The sequence below is a fragment of the Ochotona curzoniae genome, unplaced genomic scaffold (genome assembly GCF_017591425.1).
Source record: "Ochotona curzoniae isolate NIBS_2020 unplaced genomic scaffold, NIBS_Ocur_1.0 scaffold_3890, whole genome shotgun sequence".
Classification (NCBI taxonomy): Eukaryota; Metazoa; Chordata; class Mammalia; order Lagomorpha; family Ochotonidae; genus Ochotona; species Ochotona curzoniae.
The window spans coordinates 35,726,497-35,742,885 of NW_024467115.1; the positions used below are offsets into that span (position 1 = coordinate 35,726,497).

At 51.8% G+C, this 16,389-nt stretch overlaps 2 protein-coding genes across 3 annotated transcripts in view; one reads left to right on the top strand and one right to left on the bottom strand.

Moving 5' to 3' along the window:
* SYNJ2 (synaptojanin 2) overlaps positions 1-2,978 on the top strand; it is an 80,786-nt gene extending 77,808 nt beyond the window's left edge. For both annotated transcript variants that reach the window (XM_040965402.1, XM_040965403.1), the window contains one exon: positions 1,158-2,978. In XM_040965402.1, coding sequence (XP_040821336.1) covers positions 1,158-1,883 — 726 coding nt within the window. In that variant the 3' untranslated portion in view covers positions 1,884-2,978. The remainder of the gene's footprint in view (positions 1-1,157) is intronic.
* Positions 2,979-13,194: 10,216 nt separating this feature from the next.
* Positions 13,195-16,389, bottom strand: part of SERAC1 (serine active site containing 1) — a 35,752-nt gene continuing 32,557 nt past the window's right edge. Inside the window, exons 16-17 of the mRNA XM_040965284.1 lie at positions 14,343-14,486; positions 13,195-13,387 (exon numbers count right to left, since the gene is read on the bottom strand). Of these exons, the coding sequence (XP_040821218.1) occupies positions 13,251-13,387; positions 14,343-14,486 (281 nt within the window). The 3' untranslated portion in view covers positions 13,195-13,250. The remainder of the gene's footprint in view (positions 13,388-14,342; positions 14,487-16,389) is intronic.

Below are 16,389 nucleotides of genomic sequence, written 5' to 3' on the forward strand. Positions count from 1 at the left end.
GTAATCCCTCCTTCGCCTGCCCGTCGCCCGGTGCCCGCTGCTTGCCCGCCGGTGCCGAGTGAGGTTGTGTTGTTGCTGCTCTCGTCTCCGCAGAGCTGGCCTGGCTCTCGGGACGCTCCTCTGTGCCGCTTGCGGTCGCTGCCCTCCGTCTGCCTGCCGTGGCTTCTTGCATGGGCCTTGTCCCTCCTCCTCCCGGCACTTATGTCCCTTTGCTTTTAAATCTCAGGGGCAGAGTTGCCTTCACTCTCCCCCGCCTGTGTGCAGGTGTGAATGTAGAAGCCGGGCGGAGAAGGGCTTACTGTACTTTTTTTTTTTACTTTTATTTTATTATTATTTGATTTGAGAAGCAGTGAGATCCCATGGGTGGGAGGTGGGTATAGAGGGGTCTCGTCCACTGGTTTGCTGTGGCCCCCGAGTGTCCGCAGCAGCCAGGGCTGAGCTGGACCACAAAGATCTCAATCCAGGCCTGTCCCGCGTGGGTGGCAGGGGCCCCAGTCACCTGCTGAGGTCAGGTCTTCCATTGTGGACCTCTGAAGTGTCAGCTGCAAGGCAGGTGCCCTCCCCCAGACGGGAGGGCAGGAATTCAGGAGACTTCCAGATAGAGCCAGCCCCGGGCCGGTTTCCCATTCCTCTCTGTCACTTTACCTGGGGTCTCGTAAAAGTGCGTGGCAAATGTGTGTTTCTGGGTTTTTTTGGCACCAACATAAGCTTATCTTAATCTGGCTTTCCCAAGAGCTTTTTGAAGGGCCCTTGAAGGAAGAGGCAAGTGCAGCAACCGGTCAGCGTGACCCTGTGCCATGATACACGCCCGCAGGTCACCCAGCAGAACCGCAGCCTTGGGCCAAGTCGTTAGCAGAGGGCATTGCTGGGTCAATAGAGCACAGTCCCATTTCCCAGGAGAACTGCTCCTGCACGTTCCCTCTGACCATGCTTTAAAACCCTTGGGGTGGGGGAAACCCCCGTCGGGCTCTCACTGGCCATGCTCTGTGACTTGACCCCTGGTGTGTGTCTTGTGTGTTTCCGTACCTGGCCCCCTGACCAGCATCCAGACATTCACACTCTGGGTTTGATCAAGGTGGCATCTCGGCTCCGCCCCTTGCTGTCAGCCTGGGGCTCTGAGCCTGCACTCACATGTGCTTTTGTCTTGCTGTCCCCAGCCCCTGTCACCGGAAGAAGACTTGGTGCAAGAGGCTGTCCGTTTCACAATCGGGCCCCCAGAAGCAAGCCTTGAAGCCCCCCCTCGAGCCCCTCCTGTCCCCAAACCCAGGACACTGCAGCCTGGGAGAAGTGCCCCGAGGAGGCCCAGCAGTGAGGCACCAGCACCAGCACCAGCACCGGCTGCAGCCTCTCCCGCACCAGATACCTGCCTGCTCCTGCCACCTGAGGCCCCATCTCCCATGCCCAAGGTGCCCCCAAGGAGGAAGAAGTCGGCACCACCAGCCTTCCACCTGCATGTCCTGCGGGGCAATAGCCAGCTCCTGCAGGACCGCCCAGGTGATGGTGATGGCAGTGACCGGGTGCAGGGACGCCCTCTGGAGCCAGACCTGCTCCTTCCCCAAGTGGCTTCCTTGAGTACCTCCTCTGCCATCAGCGCTGAAACCAATGGCTGCAGAGTCCCGAAGCCAGAGGCAGCCTCCCTGCTGGGTGAATACCAGGATCCCTTCTGGAACCTTCTCCACCATCCCAAACTGTTGAATAACGCCTGGCTTCCCAAGAGCTCTGACGCCTTGGACTCAGGCATCAGAGACCCTGAAAAGGCTGCTCCCACGCCAGCACACGTCCAGGGCGAGCTGTTACAGAACACTTCCAGCCACTGGGAGTCCACCAGTGACAGAGACCAGAGGACGGCGCTGGAGGTGTTTGACCCCTTGGCAAAGACCTGACTCAGGAGCTCTGGAGCCATACCCTCCCCATAGGCATCACTTGATCAGCTCTGGCGAGACATCCATTGAAAGGAACACTGAACAAGAGAAAGAAATGTATGTTTTTGTCCCTCTCATGGCAGTTGACAACACTTGTGTCTGTTATCCAAAATGTTTGATGGCAAACATGGTTCATTTAGAGTTAGCTTTCGTGGGAGTGGAGGCCTCCTGTGAGATTCAGTGTGTGGACTCCGAGGAAGGAAGTCGGGGCAGAGGGGTTGCATCTGTGCTGGGCTCCTGCACTTGCCTTTGAGGCCCAGTTTGTGCGTCTGAGATCTGGAATGAGTCCTCGCTGAGCCTCCCCCTTGACGGTCAGTGCACAAAGCAAGGATCGGGCTCAGCCCTCATTGGGAGCGTGACTCGCTGTTCCTGGCCCACGGATGAAGCAGCTTCCACACAAATGCCGAGCTGGAAGCAGCAGATGGGTCAGCCACGTGCTCAGCTGCATTCCAGCAGACTGGGTGTTCCCCCCTCTGCGTGTGCAGGGACCTGGGCATGTGACTCCCATGGGAGCAGGTGGCGGATGCTGTTTGGGTCTTGAAGGACATGCCTTGAGCTGAACCTCTGCACCCACCGGCCTCGGAATCTCCGAGTCCCATCCCATATCCTGGTCACCACGTGCTGCATCAACTGACTGTCATGCACAGTGGTGGGCCACTCGGCGACTGCTCTACCATCAGATCCTTATTCAATGAAACCTCCAGGTGTTGCTCTGAAACCATGTGAAATGTGAAAGTGCGTGCTGCCACATGACGCTCCTTGATCCGAGGGATGTGCGAGCCTGTGCAGGGAGCAGAGGGACAGCAATGGCTCTGTGTTATCCCCCAGGTGACTCTAGGGGACTCCTGTCTTGGCCCTAGTGGGTGGTGACCACCACCTTGCCTGCACCCTCATTAGCAGTCCAACATTTGAAATTTATTATGAGTTTTCATGGTCGTTGTCAACCCTGGTGGCAGATCGCTGAAAACTCAAAGCAAAACAAAGCAAAAAACGTAACTGCTTGTCTCTCCTTTCCTCTGGAAGCTGGTAAGAGTGGCTTAGGACATCAAGGGGCCAGGCTGCCTGCTGTGGCACCTGAGCACTCTGTCAGCTTCCCGGGGAGGGGAACATTGCCATCTTTTTAAGGATTTATCTTTATATGAAAGGCAGACTTATAGAGAGAGGAGAAACAGATCTTCATTGGCTGGTTCACTCCCCAAATGGCTGCAACAGCTGGAGTTGGGCTGGTTTGGATCCAGGAGCTCCTGAGTCTCCCTTGTAGGTGCAGGGATCCAAGCACTTGGGCCAACTTTTGCTGCTTTCCCAGACCATCAGCAGGAGCTGGATTATAAGTGGAGCAGCCAGGACTCGAACTGGCACCAATGTGGAATGTTGGCACTGCAGGCAGAGGCTTAACATTTTATGCAGTTGGTGCCAGCCCCAAAACCACCATCTTTAGCAGAGTCAGGTGGAGAAGGCAAGATGGATTTCCTGGAGAAGCTAGGGGTTTTCCAGAAGGGGCACATCTGCTGATTAGCAGTGGATTGCTTGTTCTCCCATGACCATTCTTCCAGCAGAGAGGAGGTGGGTTTGACAACAGATCCATGTGTCAGCCGCTGAAGGGAGGAAGGGGCAGTGAGCCCCACGGACGCTGCCTGCAGGCCAGGCCCCGTGTTGGGATATGTCCTTTGTTCTAGATAGCAGGGAGCAAATCAGTGGCACTGAGAGCCGATGCCCGTTGCACAAGCAGCTCTGAAGACGACGAGAGCAAGGACGGACACAGTGTTGTGCAGAGCCGCGGAGCACTGCCAGGAACCTCGCGGGCAGATCAGCGTGTGCGGGGAAGGCCACCTGCGGCATGGCTTATCGAAGGGTTGTGATGCACAGCTGCCCTAACGATGTTCGGTCACGTGCTGAAGTTGGATGTAACACCTATTAAATGTTTTTATCTTTTTGGTTTTTTTTTTAAGTTGGGCTTATTTCTTGTCAGGTTTGAAGGGAGTAGATCTCTGTGCAGTGTTTTCTTGTGTGTGTCTTTTTTTAATGAAGGTTTATTTATGTTTATTGGAAAGCCAGATATACAGAGAGGAGGAAAGACCGAGATGAAGATCTTCCATCCACTGATTCACTCCCCAAGTGACCAAAATGGCTGGAGCCAGAAGCCAGGAACTTTTTCTGGGTCTCCCATGTGGGTGCAGGGTCCCAAAGCTTTGGGCCGTCCTCAACTGCTTTCCCAGACCACAGGCAGGGAACTAGATGGGAAGTGGGACCGCCGGGACATGAACCAGTGCCCATATGGGATCCTGGTGCGTACATGGCAAAGGCTTCAGCCACTGCGCCAGGGCCAGCCTTTTTTTTTGATCCAATGCAATTATTACTTCTTGTGGGGGCATTGTTTCAGATCACCAAATTGAAAAACAGTCACACTGGGGTGGAGAGTTGGCAGCAGGCATCATGCCAGCAGGGACCACTACCTCAGTGTGGCTCATAGCTCTATGGTATAGTCCAGGAGACTTGAGCATGGCTAGAGTCCATCCTCATAGAAAACGTGGCAAAGCTTGGGCTGGGCAAATGGGCCACAAAAAGCGGGTGATGGGAGCATGCGCAGCTACAGTTCCTTTCAGCTTGCACTGAGCAAACGAGGACCCAGCCTGGGCTTCTTCCTTAGGGAAGAAGGGTGGCAAGTGCCACACTGGATTCACTTGACCTGGGCTGGAATGGAGGCAGCCAGCAGGTGCAGAATCTTCTAAGGTCAGAGAGCAGGTGCCCAGCAGCCTGCCTGGAGCTCAGCAGGGAGCCCCTGTGAACAGAAAGGGCAGAGGTGAGAAAAGATAACTAATGTTATGGCAGAGAAGTTTGAGGTACGGCCCAGCACAGGGGCTTCCCAACTGCACTCCCAGCCTCCTGCAGCGCTGACCACCCCAACTCAGAGGAATGTGAAGTTGCATCACGGGAACTGACAGTAGCTCCTTTGTCCTCCAGTCTGGGTGCTGCCTGGCCTGGGTGTGCCACGTGCATGGCAGTGTAGTTCTACCGCCTTCGACATCCTCTGCCTGCTCGGCCCCAGGCCCCAGCATCCAGCACTCTGCCGTCCCCCAGTTCTGCCCAGTCCAGAATGCCATTGCAGTGGGACCATAGTACCCTTGGCTTAGTACTAGTAATTTCCAATTCCTCTGAGTTCATGACTTGAAGAATATTTTTTAAAGATTTATGTATTTTTATTGGAAAGACAGATTTTACTAAGAGAAGGTCTCCCATCTGCTGGCTCACTCCCCAAGTGGCTACTAGCAAGAGCCAGGAGCTTTTTCCAGGTCTCCCATGCAGGTGCAGGGTCCCATGGCTTTGGGCCATCCTCTCCTGCTTTCCCAGGCCATGAACAGGGCAGCAGCTGGGATTAGAACTGACCATATGGGATCCTAGCACTTGCAAGGCAAATATTTAGCTACTGAGCCATCGCATGGGGCCTGAAGAATTATATTTTTATGGTGATTATTACAGAGTCCACATTGACCGGTTTATTCAACCTTTCATTAAAGTGTGGGCAGTCATGGGGAAAGCTACTTAGGATGCCAGCGTGCTGGATTGCTTTGCTCAAGTCTTCAGTTCACTTGTGTCAGAACCCAGGGTCATGTGTGGTTGTACCATCTTGCATTCCATCATCCTTGAGTCCCTGAGGCGTGTGGCTGGAGCTTGGGATCTGGGCCATTGTAATAGAGATGGGGGTACACCCTGTTTTCGTTTGGAAACCACTCCCGCCCTGGCTTGTTGGCAGTCTCTTCAGGACTTTATTTGCTAACGGTTTTAGTGCCGGACGTGTCACAGCTTGGCCTGCTTCTTAATTGGATTCTCTGTTTTCTTATTAAGAGTTCATTGCCTGTCTGGAGGTAATAATCCTTTATCAGGTGTGCCATTTGCAAATGTTTTCTCAACACCTGTGGTTTATTTGATTGACTTTCTAAGAAATTGAAAAGTAGCCACGTTGATTGGTGTGTGTGGGAAGAGTACTAGCTGACTGGAAAGACCACCAGCTGACAGGAAAGACCACCGCAGGGATCTGAGATGCCATTTCGGGGGGGGGGTTGGTTTGGAAGTGTCAGAAGCGGTGGGTAACATGAATATGAAATAAACGCACAGGGAGAGTTGTTAAGGCTGTCGGTTTTTCAAGTTAACAATCCCTGCTCGAAACGTCAGGACTAGTTATCAAGGAGGTGAGATTGGGGTCCTCCACCCTTCCTAGGGGTGCTTATGCAAGTACCCTGTTTTAAAGAACTAGCAGCCGTTAGGCTTCAGTTAGATTTCCTCTGGGGTTATTTTACTGACATTTGAAAGTAACCATTGTGGGGTTTATTTTTATATTATTGGTAACATTTTTCTTTTTAAGACACTTCTCATTAACTTTGGCTTGTATCTTTTTCTATTTATTTTTTGAAAATTTTGTTCTGTTCCTAATTGAACAGCACTAAGTGTCATTCGTGCTAGTCTTACATACCTAGCAATAAAGCTACAGGTTTTCCCAGATTACGATTTTAATTGCACCCTACCCATTTTGGTATGAAATAGTCTCCTTGTTGCTGATTGCTAGATTGTAAGCTGCTTTTGCTATCTCTTCCAGCCGAGGGTTTGGTTTATTTTAAAGATTCATTCGTTTATTTGAGAATTGGCTAGAGAGATTTTCTAGCTGCTGGTTCACTCCCCAGATGCCCACATCAGCCAGGGTTGAACCAGGTTTGAGCTGGGAGCCAAGTGTGGCAGGGGTCCAAGCACTTGGACCATCGTGCTGCTTTCCCAGGCTATTGGCAGGGAGCTGGGTTAGAAGTGGAGCAGCTGGGACTCAAACGGGCATCCTGTGGAATGCCACCACTGCTGGCAGCAGCTTGACTGACTATGCCATGCCAGCCCTGAGCCAAGTTTTATTTAATATCTAAGTAGTTCAGGATTGCCTGTTTTCTGTTTGTACTCTAAATTTGCTCACTTTCAATCATATCAGACTTTGAGAATAGGATCTACTTCAAACTTTATTAAGGATTGCCTCATGGGCCACGTGCAGGATTGACTTTTTAAAGTGATGTTAACACAGTTTATGTTTTAAGCCGTGTAGGTTTTGGGAGGGGAGAATCGTGGGTTTAGTTGCTACGGGACAGCTAGGCCTGAGGGGGACAAGCGAGGCTCTGGCACCAGCTCCGTGCCACGGCCCCGCACTGCCCTCAGCAGAACTCCTCCCACGTGGGATAAATGCTGCCTGGCTGATTGTGCCAGGCAACTTTTTAAAAAATAAATTTATTTTTGGTGATATTTACATAAATGAGAAGGATGTATACCCAATATGGACTACTGATTAGAGTGGGAAGGGTACAATTGCTTTCAATTTTTTTCTCTATCTGGCCGGAGTGAGGAGACAAGGGGAGAGGGCCACTCCCATCAGCCCAACTACATCAGTACCCAGGAATGGGGGATGGCCATGTGGAGCATGTTCTGAGGATACTGCTTAAGTTTCAGGATGTTAATTTCATTGCTCCAAGGTTGAGGAAATGCTTCCAAGGTCCATTGGCTGACATTATCCACCTTGGAGTCTCCACTCACCAAGATACTTGCTGTCAAAGCTTGGCCGGGAGAGTTGATGAATTTGTTCTGCCCTCCATGGTACTGGATGTCCTCTGCAGGCATCAATGGATGGCAATATTCCCCACGTTGCATCTGGGCGTGCCTTCTGCTGCTCCGCTTCAATAACTAAGGAGGCCCAGTTCTAACACGCACTCCAGTCAGACCACAGATCCTATGGTTCTCCCTGTGGTTGGGGTCCAGCAGTCCAGCAGTCCAGTCGGGAGGGGGTTCCCAAAGAAACCTCACCTGAGGTGACCCCAGACCTAACTCCTGTGTGTGCCAGCCAGTGTGGGATCTGGCTCAGTCTGCCACCCATGCCAGCCTACAAACCTACTGGTGATTGCAGTTTTCCGGTCCGTTGTTGTCAGCCCCATCTTTTATGTAAACTAACAGATGCTGCGGCCCAAGCTAACCCTGCCCAGCTCACTTGGCCCTCCTGCACACAAGCGGGATCTGCAGGCTAGTTAGAGGAACCCCAGTAACCCCCACCAGCCCCACCCCCAGCCCTGTTTCCTGCACATGCCGGTATGTGCAGCAGCCTGGTCCATCCCACATCCCATTCAGCTCCTGTACATGTCAATGGGCACTGGAGCCTAACTCAACCCGACCAACCCCACTCGTCAGCCCACATTTAGGCCAGCAGGTGCTGCCACCTGCCCAGTCAGGCCTGCCCTCAGCCTGGTTCTCATGCTCACCAGTGGGAACTGCAGCCCGTCGGGGGGGTGACCTAGTGGGCCCACTCCCAGCCCTGGACCTTGAACTTTCCAGGTGGTACTGCAGCAAGGATGGCTTCCGGGCAACCTGTAAGGAATCCAGTTTGCATAACTGTGGCTGTCTAGGACTCCAGGTCAGCCAAGAAGCCATCCCAAATCTTGTGAGGTCAACACAGTCATGAAGAGACCCTCCCGTTAGCGATGCCTGCAGTCTCTCTTACATAGATGTTGAAAGTAGATGCATTCCAGCTGGCCCCTGGTCGTCCGCCTTAGCACAAACATCTCCCTTCTCCTGCCTTGTGCTGTAGGGAGCCTCTCATCCTGCTGTCCCCCAAATACTTAAAACATACATCAGAACCTTTCTTTAAAAGGCAAGAGACAGAAACAGATCAAAAGAGAGCTTGCATCTGCTGGTTTGCTCCCCAGACAGCCACACCAGCCAGCTCCAGGGCGCGCTGAAGCCAGGGGCTTAGACTCTGGTCTCCCATGCGATGGCAGGGCCAAGCACTTGGACCATCCTCCGCTGCTCTCCCAGGTCCACTAGCAGGGAGTTGGATCAGAAGCGGAGCAGCCAGGATACGAACGAGCTCCCATATGGGATCCTGGAGCTTACGAGGCAAGAATTTAGCCACTAGACCAGCTTGCCGGCCCTTTCCATTCAAGGACTGCTTTTTCGGCTCCTCTGCAGTTTTCCAGTACTCCGTATAGACACGGGCCGTTATTTCTTTGGCTTTGCTGCCCCGGTACGTGTACGAAACACACAGTGGACTCAGAGATAGTGTTCATCTGTGTTCTGTTGCATTCCCTGTAGTTTTTTGAGGGATTTCTCTTCCAAGTCACTGCTTTTCTTCAGGTGTGTGCAATCTAATTCCCCCACTTTCCTCATCTAGAATTCGGGTACTTTAAAAATGTAAATCATGATATAATGTCTTGTTTCTGAAGGAGTTTCCACCTTGGTTTTCTTTTTAATTTTTATTGGAAAGTCAGATATACAGAGAGGTGGAGAGACGGAGGAAGAGCTGTCCACTGATTCACTTCCTAAGTGGCCACAATGGCCGGAGCTGAGCTGTCTGAAGCCAGGAGCCTGGAGCCTGGAGCCTTTACTGGGTCTCCCACATGGGTGCTGGTCCCTAGGCTTTGGGTTGTCCTTGACTGCTTTCCCAGGCCACAAGCAGGGAGCTGGATAGGAAGCAGGACCACCGGGTTCAGAACCGGCACCCATATGGGATCCCAGCATTCAAGGTGAGGACTTTAGCTGCTACGCTATTGCACCAGGCCCGTTCGGTTTTCTCTTCACCACACCACACTGCGTAGCAGTTCTGTCAGCTGTGTGTGACAGTTCCAAGGTCTCAGGTGTTGTTCCCTGGGCAGAGACACACGCTTGTTCTGTGGTTTCCACTCAGTTTCTCACCTTATTTATTCACTGGCAGGCATCTGCAGGAACAAGGGCAAAGAAGAATGTATCATTTTGCCAGGTGCCTGGGTCCTCTTTTAAAATTTGTTTATTTTAAAAGAGAGGAGAGACAAAGAGCTCCCATCCTCTGATTCGCTCCTCCAATGTCTGCAGTGGCCGGAGCCGAGCCGATCCAGAGCCAGGAGCTCTTCTGAGTCGCACACGCGGGTGCAAGGGCCAGAGCCAACCTTTGCTACTCTCCCAGGCCACAAGTTTGGAGCTGGATCAGCAGCGGAGCACCCGTGTGGGCTCCTCCTTGTTCCAGCTGGGGTCACTGTGCTCGTGGACACAGGATGGGCCCTCTGGGCAGCCTCTTTTTGGCTGCTGTAGGTCTTTGCAGTCCCCACTTCACGTACAGGGTTATGAGACAACCTGGACTCCAACTCCTGGCCCTTAGACCTTGGGAATTTGCCAGCTCGGTAGCCCCGATGATGTTTCTTTGGTGCTGCAGATGATGTAAGAACGAGGCCTTCCACAAGGCAGCCGAGCTGAGGCAGAGGCGGGTCAGGACAAGCCCCACTCCATGCCCTCGTGCGGGCAGGCGAAGGCTTTCTTACGAACTGCTTGTAGCAGCTGCCAGCCCCGCTCCTGGCCTCCATACCTCAAGCCAACTGGGGGTGGTCTCTGTTTTGTTTCTCATTCTGCCTTCTACTTTGTTTTGTTTTTTGGTATGGTCGCTCTCAGCCCTGTGAACAATAAAAACAGGAGTCCATTTAGATTGGTGAGCTATGCTCACTGGGGGGCTGGGCCCACATGATCAAGCCTCTAACTAAAGCAGGAGCTTCTGTCAGTCTTTAAGGTTTCTTTCTCATTGATGTTTTGTCCTTGTCCTACATTCCACTCCAGCTCTTGTTGCAGCCTTTGATCTCTGAGCACGGTTAGCTCTGATCTGCATGTGGAGCTGCCTTTTTCAGAATAAACTGCATACCAATATCATAAGCATGCAAACAATTAAGCAGACAGTTCACCAAGTTAAAAATTCACCCCAGGGTGCTGGTGCTATGACTTAACAGGTAAAACCACGGCCTACAATGCTGGCCTCCCACTTGACTGAGTCCTGGGTGCTCCCCTTTCCATTCTGCTCCCTGCTGACGGCCTGGGACACACAGTGGAGGATGGCCCAGTGCTTGGACCCCAGCCTCTAATGTGGGAGACCCAGAGGAGGCTTCTGGCTCCTGCCTGGCCAAGCCCTGCCCTGGCTGTCTGTATAGTTAACTGCCAGAGAATAAAAGATCTGTCTTTCCCTCTCTTTCATATTAGTAAAAAAATTTTTTTTAAATCTTCCAAAATTTACCCAGACATTACTTACAGTTTTTAATAGGTCTAAAAATTTCAATATGTTTGTACAGTAAAAATCCCAGATGATTAGTATATACCATGTCACATAATTATTAGACACAATTTATTTAAAATCAAGAGGGAAAAGCTCAAACAGATTGCGAGGATTCCCACACTCGGAACAGGCTCACCCTGTTGCTCTGTTTTCCTTGAAGCCATCTCCAGGGCAGTCCGGCTGAGCACACAGTCCTGTTTCCTACCATGTTTTTAGGGTTTCTATTTGCATGTCCAGTGTGACATTTGGCTGTCAGTTTCTGGTCGCTTTGCTTTGTGGCATGCGTGGATTCGGCCCCTCCTGAACCTGGGGTGGGCGTTGAGAAGCCTTCCCTGCAGAGCGGCCCCTCTTCTGTACCAGTTTCCTCATTCAGGCGCTGTGCTTCTTGCCCATCACCCAGCCCCTGCCAACTGTCCCCCAGCCCCTTCTCCAGCGTGCTGTTGCTGTGGTTGGGCCACCGTGTCTCTCGTTTGGGTTCCCACCAGCCCTCGTTACACAACTGCTGGGCTTTCCCTCTGCCTTGCTGCCATTTCTGTGCAACTCACTCGGGTGCAGCAACCTCTCCCCAGGCTCATCCACTTGGTAACCAGGAAGGGGGGCACTCCACATCCCGGCATAACCAGGAACACAAGGTGGGTAACCTGAAAGCCACGGCTACTGGGTCTCGCTCCCAGAGCAATAAAGGCTCGGCAAGTAGGCATGGAGGTGTCGTAGGGAGTGAGGGTACACCCACTCTTCCGGGGCAACAAACAGCTGTTCTGGTCATGGTCTACCTGCCATGGCTCTCAGACAGCCAAGGAAGAACAAGGACCATCTCTGCCCCTCGTCCCGGCACATCCCACCTGCCGGCCCCGCTGTCATCAGCTGTGGCCACAGCTCTTCTATCCACACCACCGGGGGCTGAGGTGCTCACGAACTCATGGAACCACACCGTGAAGGCTTGCTGCGGCCCCAGGCCGACCTCTGCCCGCCCCATTCCATGAAACCCGTCAGCCCCAAAGGGTGAATGAGCACCGACTGACTGTCCTAAGACCCACTCCAGTACACAACTCCGAGATTAAAACACCTGTTTACAGAGTCACACCAGCAGTATTCATAAAAGCCAAAAGCACCCCAGCATCTAGAAGGCCCAGAGCTGAGAATGGATCAACAAAGCTGGCAGATAATACAATGGAATATTTTTGTCCATAAAATTTTTTTTTGTCCAGAAGCTCCATGCAAATGAAGCATTATGCTAAGATAGGGAGAGCAGGCAAGGCAGGATGGACGTTGTTAGATTCCATTTATGTTCAGTGTCCACAATGGGCAAAACCACAGAGAAAGGAAGTTAGCACTTGCCAATGCCAAGGGCAAGGGCAGGAAGGGAATGGCAGCCGACAGAAATGGGGTGTCTTGGGGTAGCACGGATGATAGCTGCAGGACTGAATACACTCACAGTCAAGTTTACGGATAAGTTTTGTGACACGTGAATTATATATCAGCAATGCTATTCAAAAGAACAAGCAGTCCATCCATGTGATTGTCTGTTTCTGACATGCTAGAGGTCAGTTATACCATTCCACATAAACAAGCGAGCCAGGAGACCTGCCCAGAGAACCCTGAGCAGACGCTGGTGAGGAGCAGCTTCAGCCCCAGAGCAGCAGTGATCTGCCACGCCACCCGCTCCCAGGACGAACCACAGCAGAGGGAGAGTCGATCTAAGCCAGAGTGGTGTTTTACAGCTCGTCTCAGCAATGAGACAATGTAAACACAACAACAGACCCTTTGTGACAGCAGGCCTAACCATGTGAATGCCGGGGCAAAGGCTTACCCAAAAGCTAAAACCACCAACATATTTTCCAAAGTGGGTACCCAGACTGGGAGACAAGGGCAGACTGGGACCTATGACCCCGTCTGCCCACCCCCGCTCCACCATGGGTTACATGCTACATTGCTGGTGCCTCCCTCCAGAACCCCTCAGGGTTCCTACACACTGAGCTGCACCAGTTGCCGCCGGCCTGGGGTGCTCTGCACAGCCCCCGTGCTCCCAGTGGCATGCAGTGGGTTTCCATAAGTCCCATGCGCCCGGTCCAGGCCTCTCCTGCGAGTGCCTCTCCTGTGCTGGGGCCGTGCCTGGGAGGCCGACACTCTGTGGCCTGCCACGCGAGCCATACTGCACTGTGTCAGCGGCCTGCTCAGAGCACAAGACGACAAACAAGAGCAGGTCCCTGGCACTGTATTCACATGTTTAAAAAGGCAGGTGACAGCTCTTAGTTTTCCAGGTCTTTGGCTAAAGTTTCCCGGATGAACTGTAGAGTGCGTTGGTATAAGAATGCGTCCTTCTTCTTGGGCTTGCAGATGTTTAGATGGTTCACGTCCACGGGGATCAAGTCGCCGATGCCTAAATCTGAAAAACAAAATCATCAGTCAGTCCGAGCTGTTCGTGCTGGGAGAGCTTAAACAGGTGGTCTGGCTGGGACCCGGGGCCTGACAGGCACAGCGTCTCTCGCACAGCTCCAGTTCATATCCCAGTGACCCTGCTTCCCATCCAGCTCCCTGCTTGTGGCCTGGGAAAGCAGTCAAGGATGGCCCAAAGCCTTGGGACTCTGTACCCATGTGGGAGACCCACAAGAAGTTCCTGGCTCCTGGCTTTGGATCGGCTCAGATCTGGCTGTTGCAGCCGCTTGGAGAGTGAATCAGCGGATGAAAGAGCTTCCTCTCTGTCTCTCCTCCTCTCTGTATATCTGATTTTTAAATAAATAAATAAATAAATAAGTCTTAAAAAAAAAAAAAAGAACTGACCCAGTTCTGGCCTTTGCGGCCATTTGGGTAATGAACTAGCAGATAGAAGATCTCTCTTCTCCTATCTCCTTTCTCTGTAAATCTGCCTTTCAAAGAACAAGCTTTTCTAACAAAAATTCAGGCTCTAGCTTCCAGGAGCCTGTAACACACACTGAACAGCTGCACGTGCCGCCACTTCCTTCCACCCCAGGGGAGGACGAGGTTGCGCTTTGGTTTTTTTCCCATCAAAATATTTCCTGCTTGAATATTTCCCTAGATATCATCTCGTCACTTAAGGCTTCCAAACCTCGGATACTTTTTCAGGTTTCTGAATGCAGCTGTCAAATAAATCCCTCCATTCCAGCCAGCTGATAGGAGAGTTGTACGTTCTTTATCTACGTTAGGGCTAGAGAACCCACTTCGTCATCTAATCGGTTAAAGGGAGAAGCAGCAGCAAAGCCTTACAGAACTAGAAGCTTCGGAAACCCCTGCCATGGGGGGCTGCACGCAGCAGCTGCTGCTGACGGAACGCCAGCAGCCACGAGCCAGGCTGCCAGTGGCCCGGCTGCCAGGGGTCATACCTGCTGACTCCACGGGCACCACGTGGAGCTTGATCATGCTGCCAATGTAGGTCGGCAGTGTTTCCACAAAATTCAGCACCTGGAAGTTTTTGTCTTTAGCGAACTCCAGGAAGTCATCCTGTAGTGTTTTAAGTGCAGGTGAATCTGTAAAATGATGGAGAACATTGTGTGATGTCTTTTGACCCAACTCACGATTTTAAGAACACATCCCCTTAGGCATGCGTTTTCAGTGCAGCCCGGGGGTGGCCTGGGCTCCCTGCCAGGAAGCCCTGTGGACTTGAGTAAGGGCATGGAGCCCAACTCAGAACTCAGGACAGCTAGTCGAAGCAGGGGACAGAAAAGCGTCAATGGGCAGTCTGGTGTGGGGACTACACAGGCCTCTCAGTCTACAGGATGACCGCCACCCACTGCCCACTAAGAACAGCACCCCGCAACAGGAAGGCTCGAATAACTGTGGGGTGCTCTCCCCCTCCAGGGCAACCACAAAGCATCAGGGATGCAGGAAGCTCACAAGAAGCACCCATAGACACAGGAGAGCTAAACAAGCAAGCAGCACTTAAAAACACCAACGAAAAACACTCTCCTGAGTTGCTTCACAGTGATCAGGGAGATGATGGAGCCACAAGAGGACAGTATAAGGTCAACCAGAGAACAAGACTCAGGGCCAGTGCTGTGGTGTGGCAGACAACGTTATGTGAGTGGTGCTTGGGTCCCTGCATCCACACAGGAGACCCAGAAGGATGCCTGACTTTAGATGGGTGCAGCTCCAGCCGTATGGCCATTTGGGGAGTGAACCAACGGATGAAAGATCTCTCTCTGTCTCTCCCTCTAACTCTGCCTTTAAATTAAACACATCTTTATTAAAAGATGCTAGTTTGGATAGCTGTGTCCTCAGAGCCCTGGGTTCTAGTCCCAACTCGACAGCCGACCGAGTTTCCTGCACATCCTGGGGTGGGTAGGTAATGGCTCATATTACAACTAAGTTCCTAACTTCTGCTGGACCAAAGCCTGGTTTTTGAAAACATATATGGAGTGAACAGAGAATGGGAGGTCAGTCTGTCTGTCTCTTTTCTTGCTCCTTTTCAAATAAAAAAAAAAAGCAATTTAATCCACCTTAAAAGTTTATTAAAATTCAACAGAGATTTAAGACAGAAATCCAAGTGGCTGCTGTTGTGGCACAGCCAGTAAAGCTACTGCCTGCAACCCTGGCACCCCAAAATAACACCTGTTCCAGTCCTGGCCTGCTCTCCTTCTGGTACAGATCCCCACTAATGCACCTGGGTCAGTAGCAGAAATGGCAAGGCTCTGCCACCCTGGGGGAGACTGGGACAAAGGGCAGACCCCTGGCTTCAGCCTGGTCCAGTCCTAGTTGCTGGAGCCATTTGGGATATGAACCAGCAACGAAAGCGTCCTCTGCCTCTCTGACTCTTTCAAGAACACAGAATAAATACTTAAAAACACACCAAGAACATCTCCATAAGCCAGAAAAAGGAACAAATGGCAGAAAGGCAATCCGTGTCAGAGGCTCACACCGGGAAGGGCTAACACCGGTAACAGGTGTTCCAGAGAGAAAATGTCTGTTCATCGCAACAAATTTAGCACTTCGTAATTCACATGCTAGAAATCTCGAATGCCTATTTATGGGACAGCAGTTGATTTCTCAGACCCATTGGAAAACCGTCTACTGCTGCTTTGGAGTGATATTTAAACATGACATAATTTTCCTACACATTTAAGACAAAATCATTGCTACATTTGAATAAATAATGTCATAAGAATAGAAAAAGTAACAGGGGCCTGGCACGATAACCTAGTGGTTAAGCCTTTCCCTTGCATGTACCGGCATCCCATATTGGCAGCAGTTCGTGTCCTGCCTGCTCCACTTCCCATCCAGCTTCCTGTTTGTGGCCTGGGAAAGCACTAAAGTATGGACCAAAGCTACGAGGGAGACACTGAAGAAGCTCCTGGCTCCTGGCTTTGGATCGGCTCAGCTCCAGCCATGTGGTTACTTGCGGAGTGAACCAGTGAAAGGAGGTCTTTCTCTGTC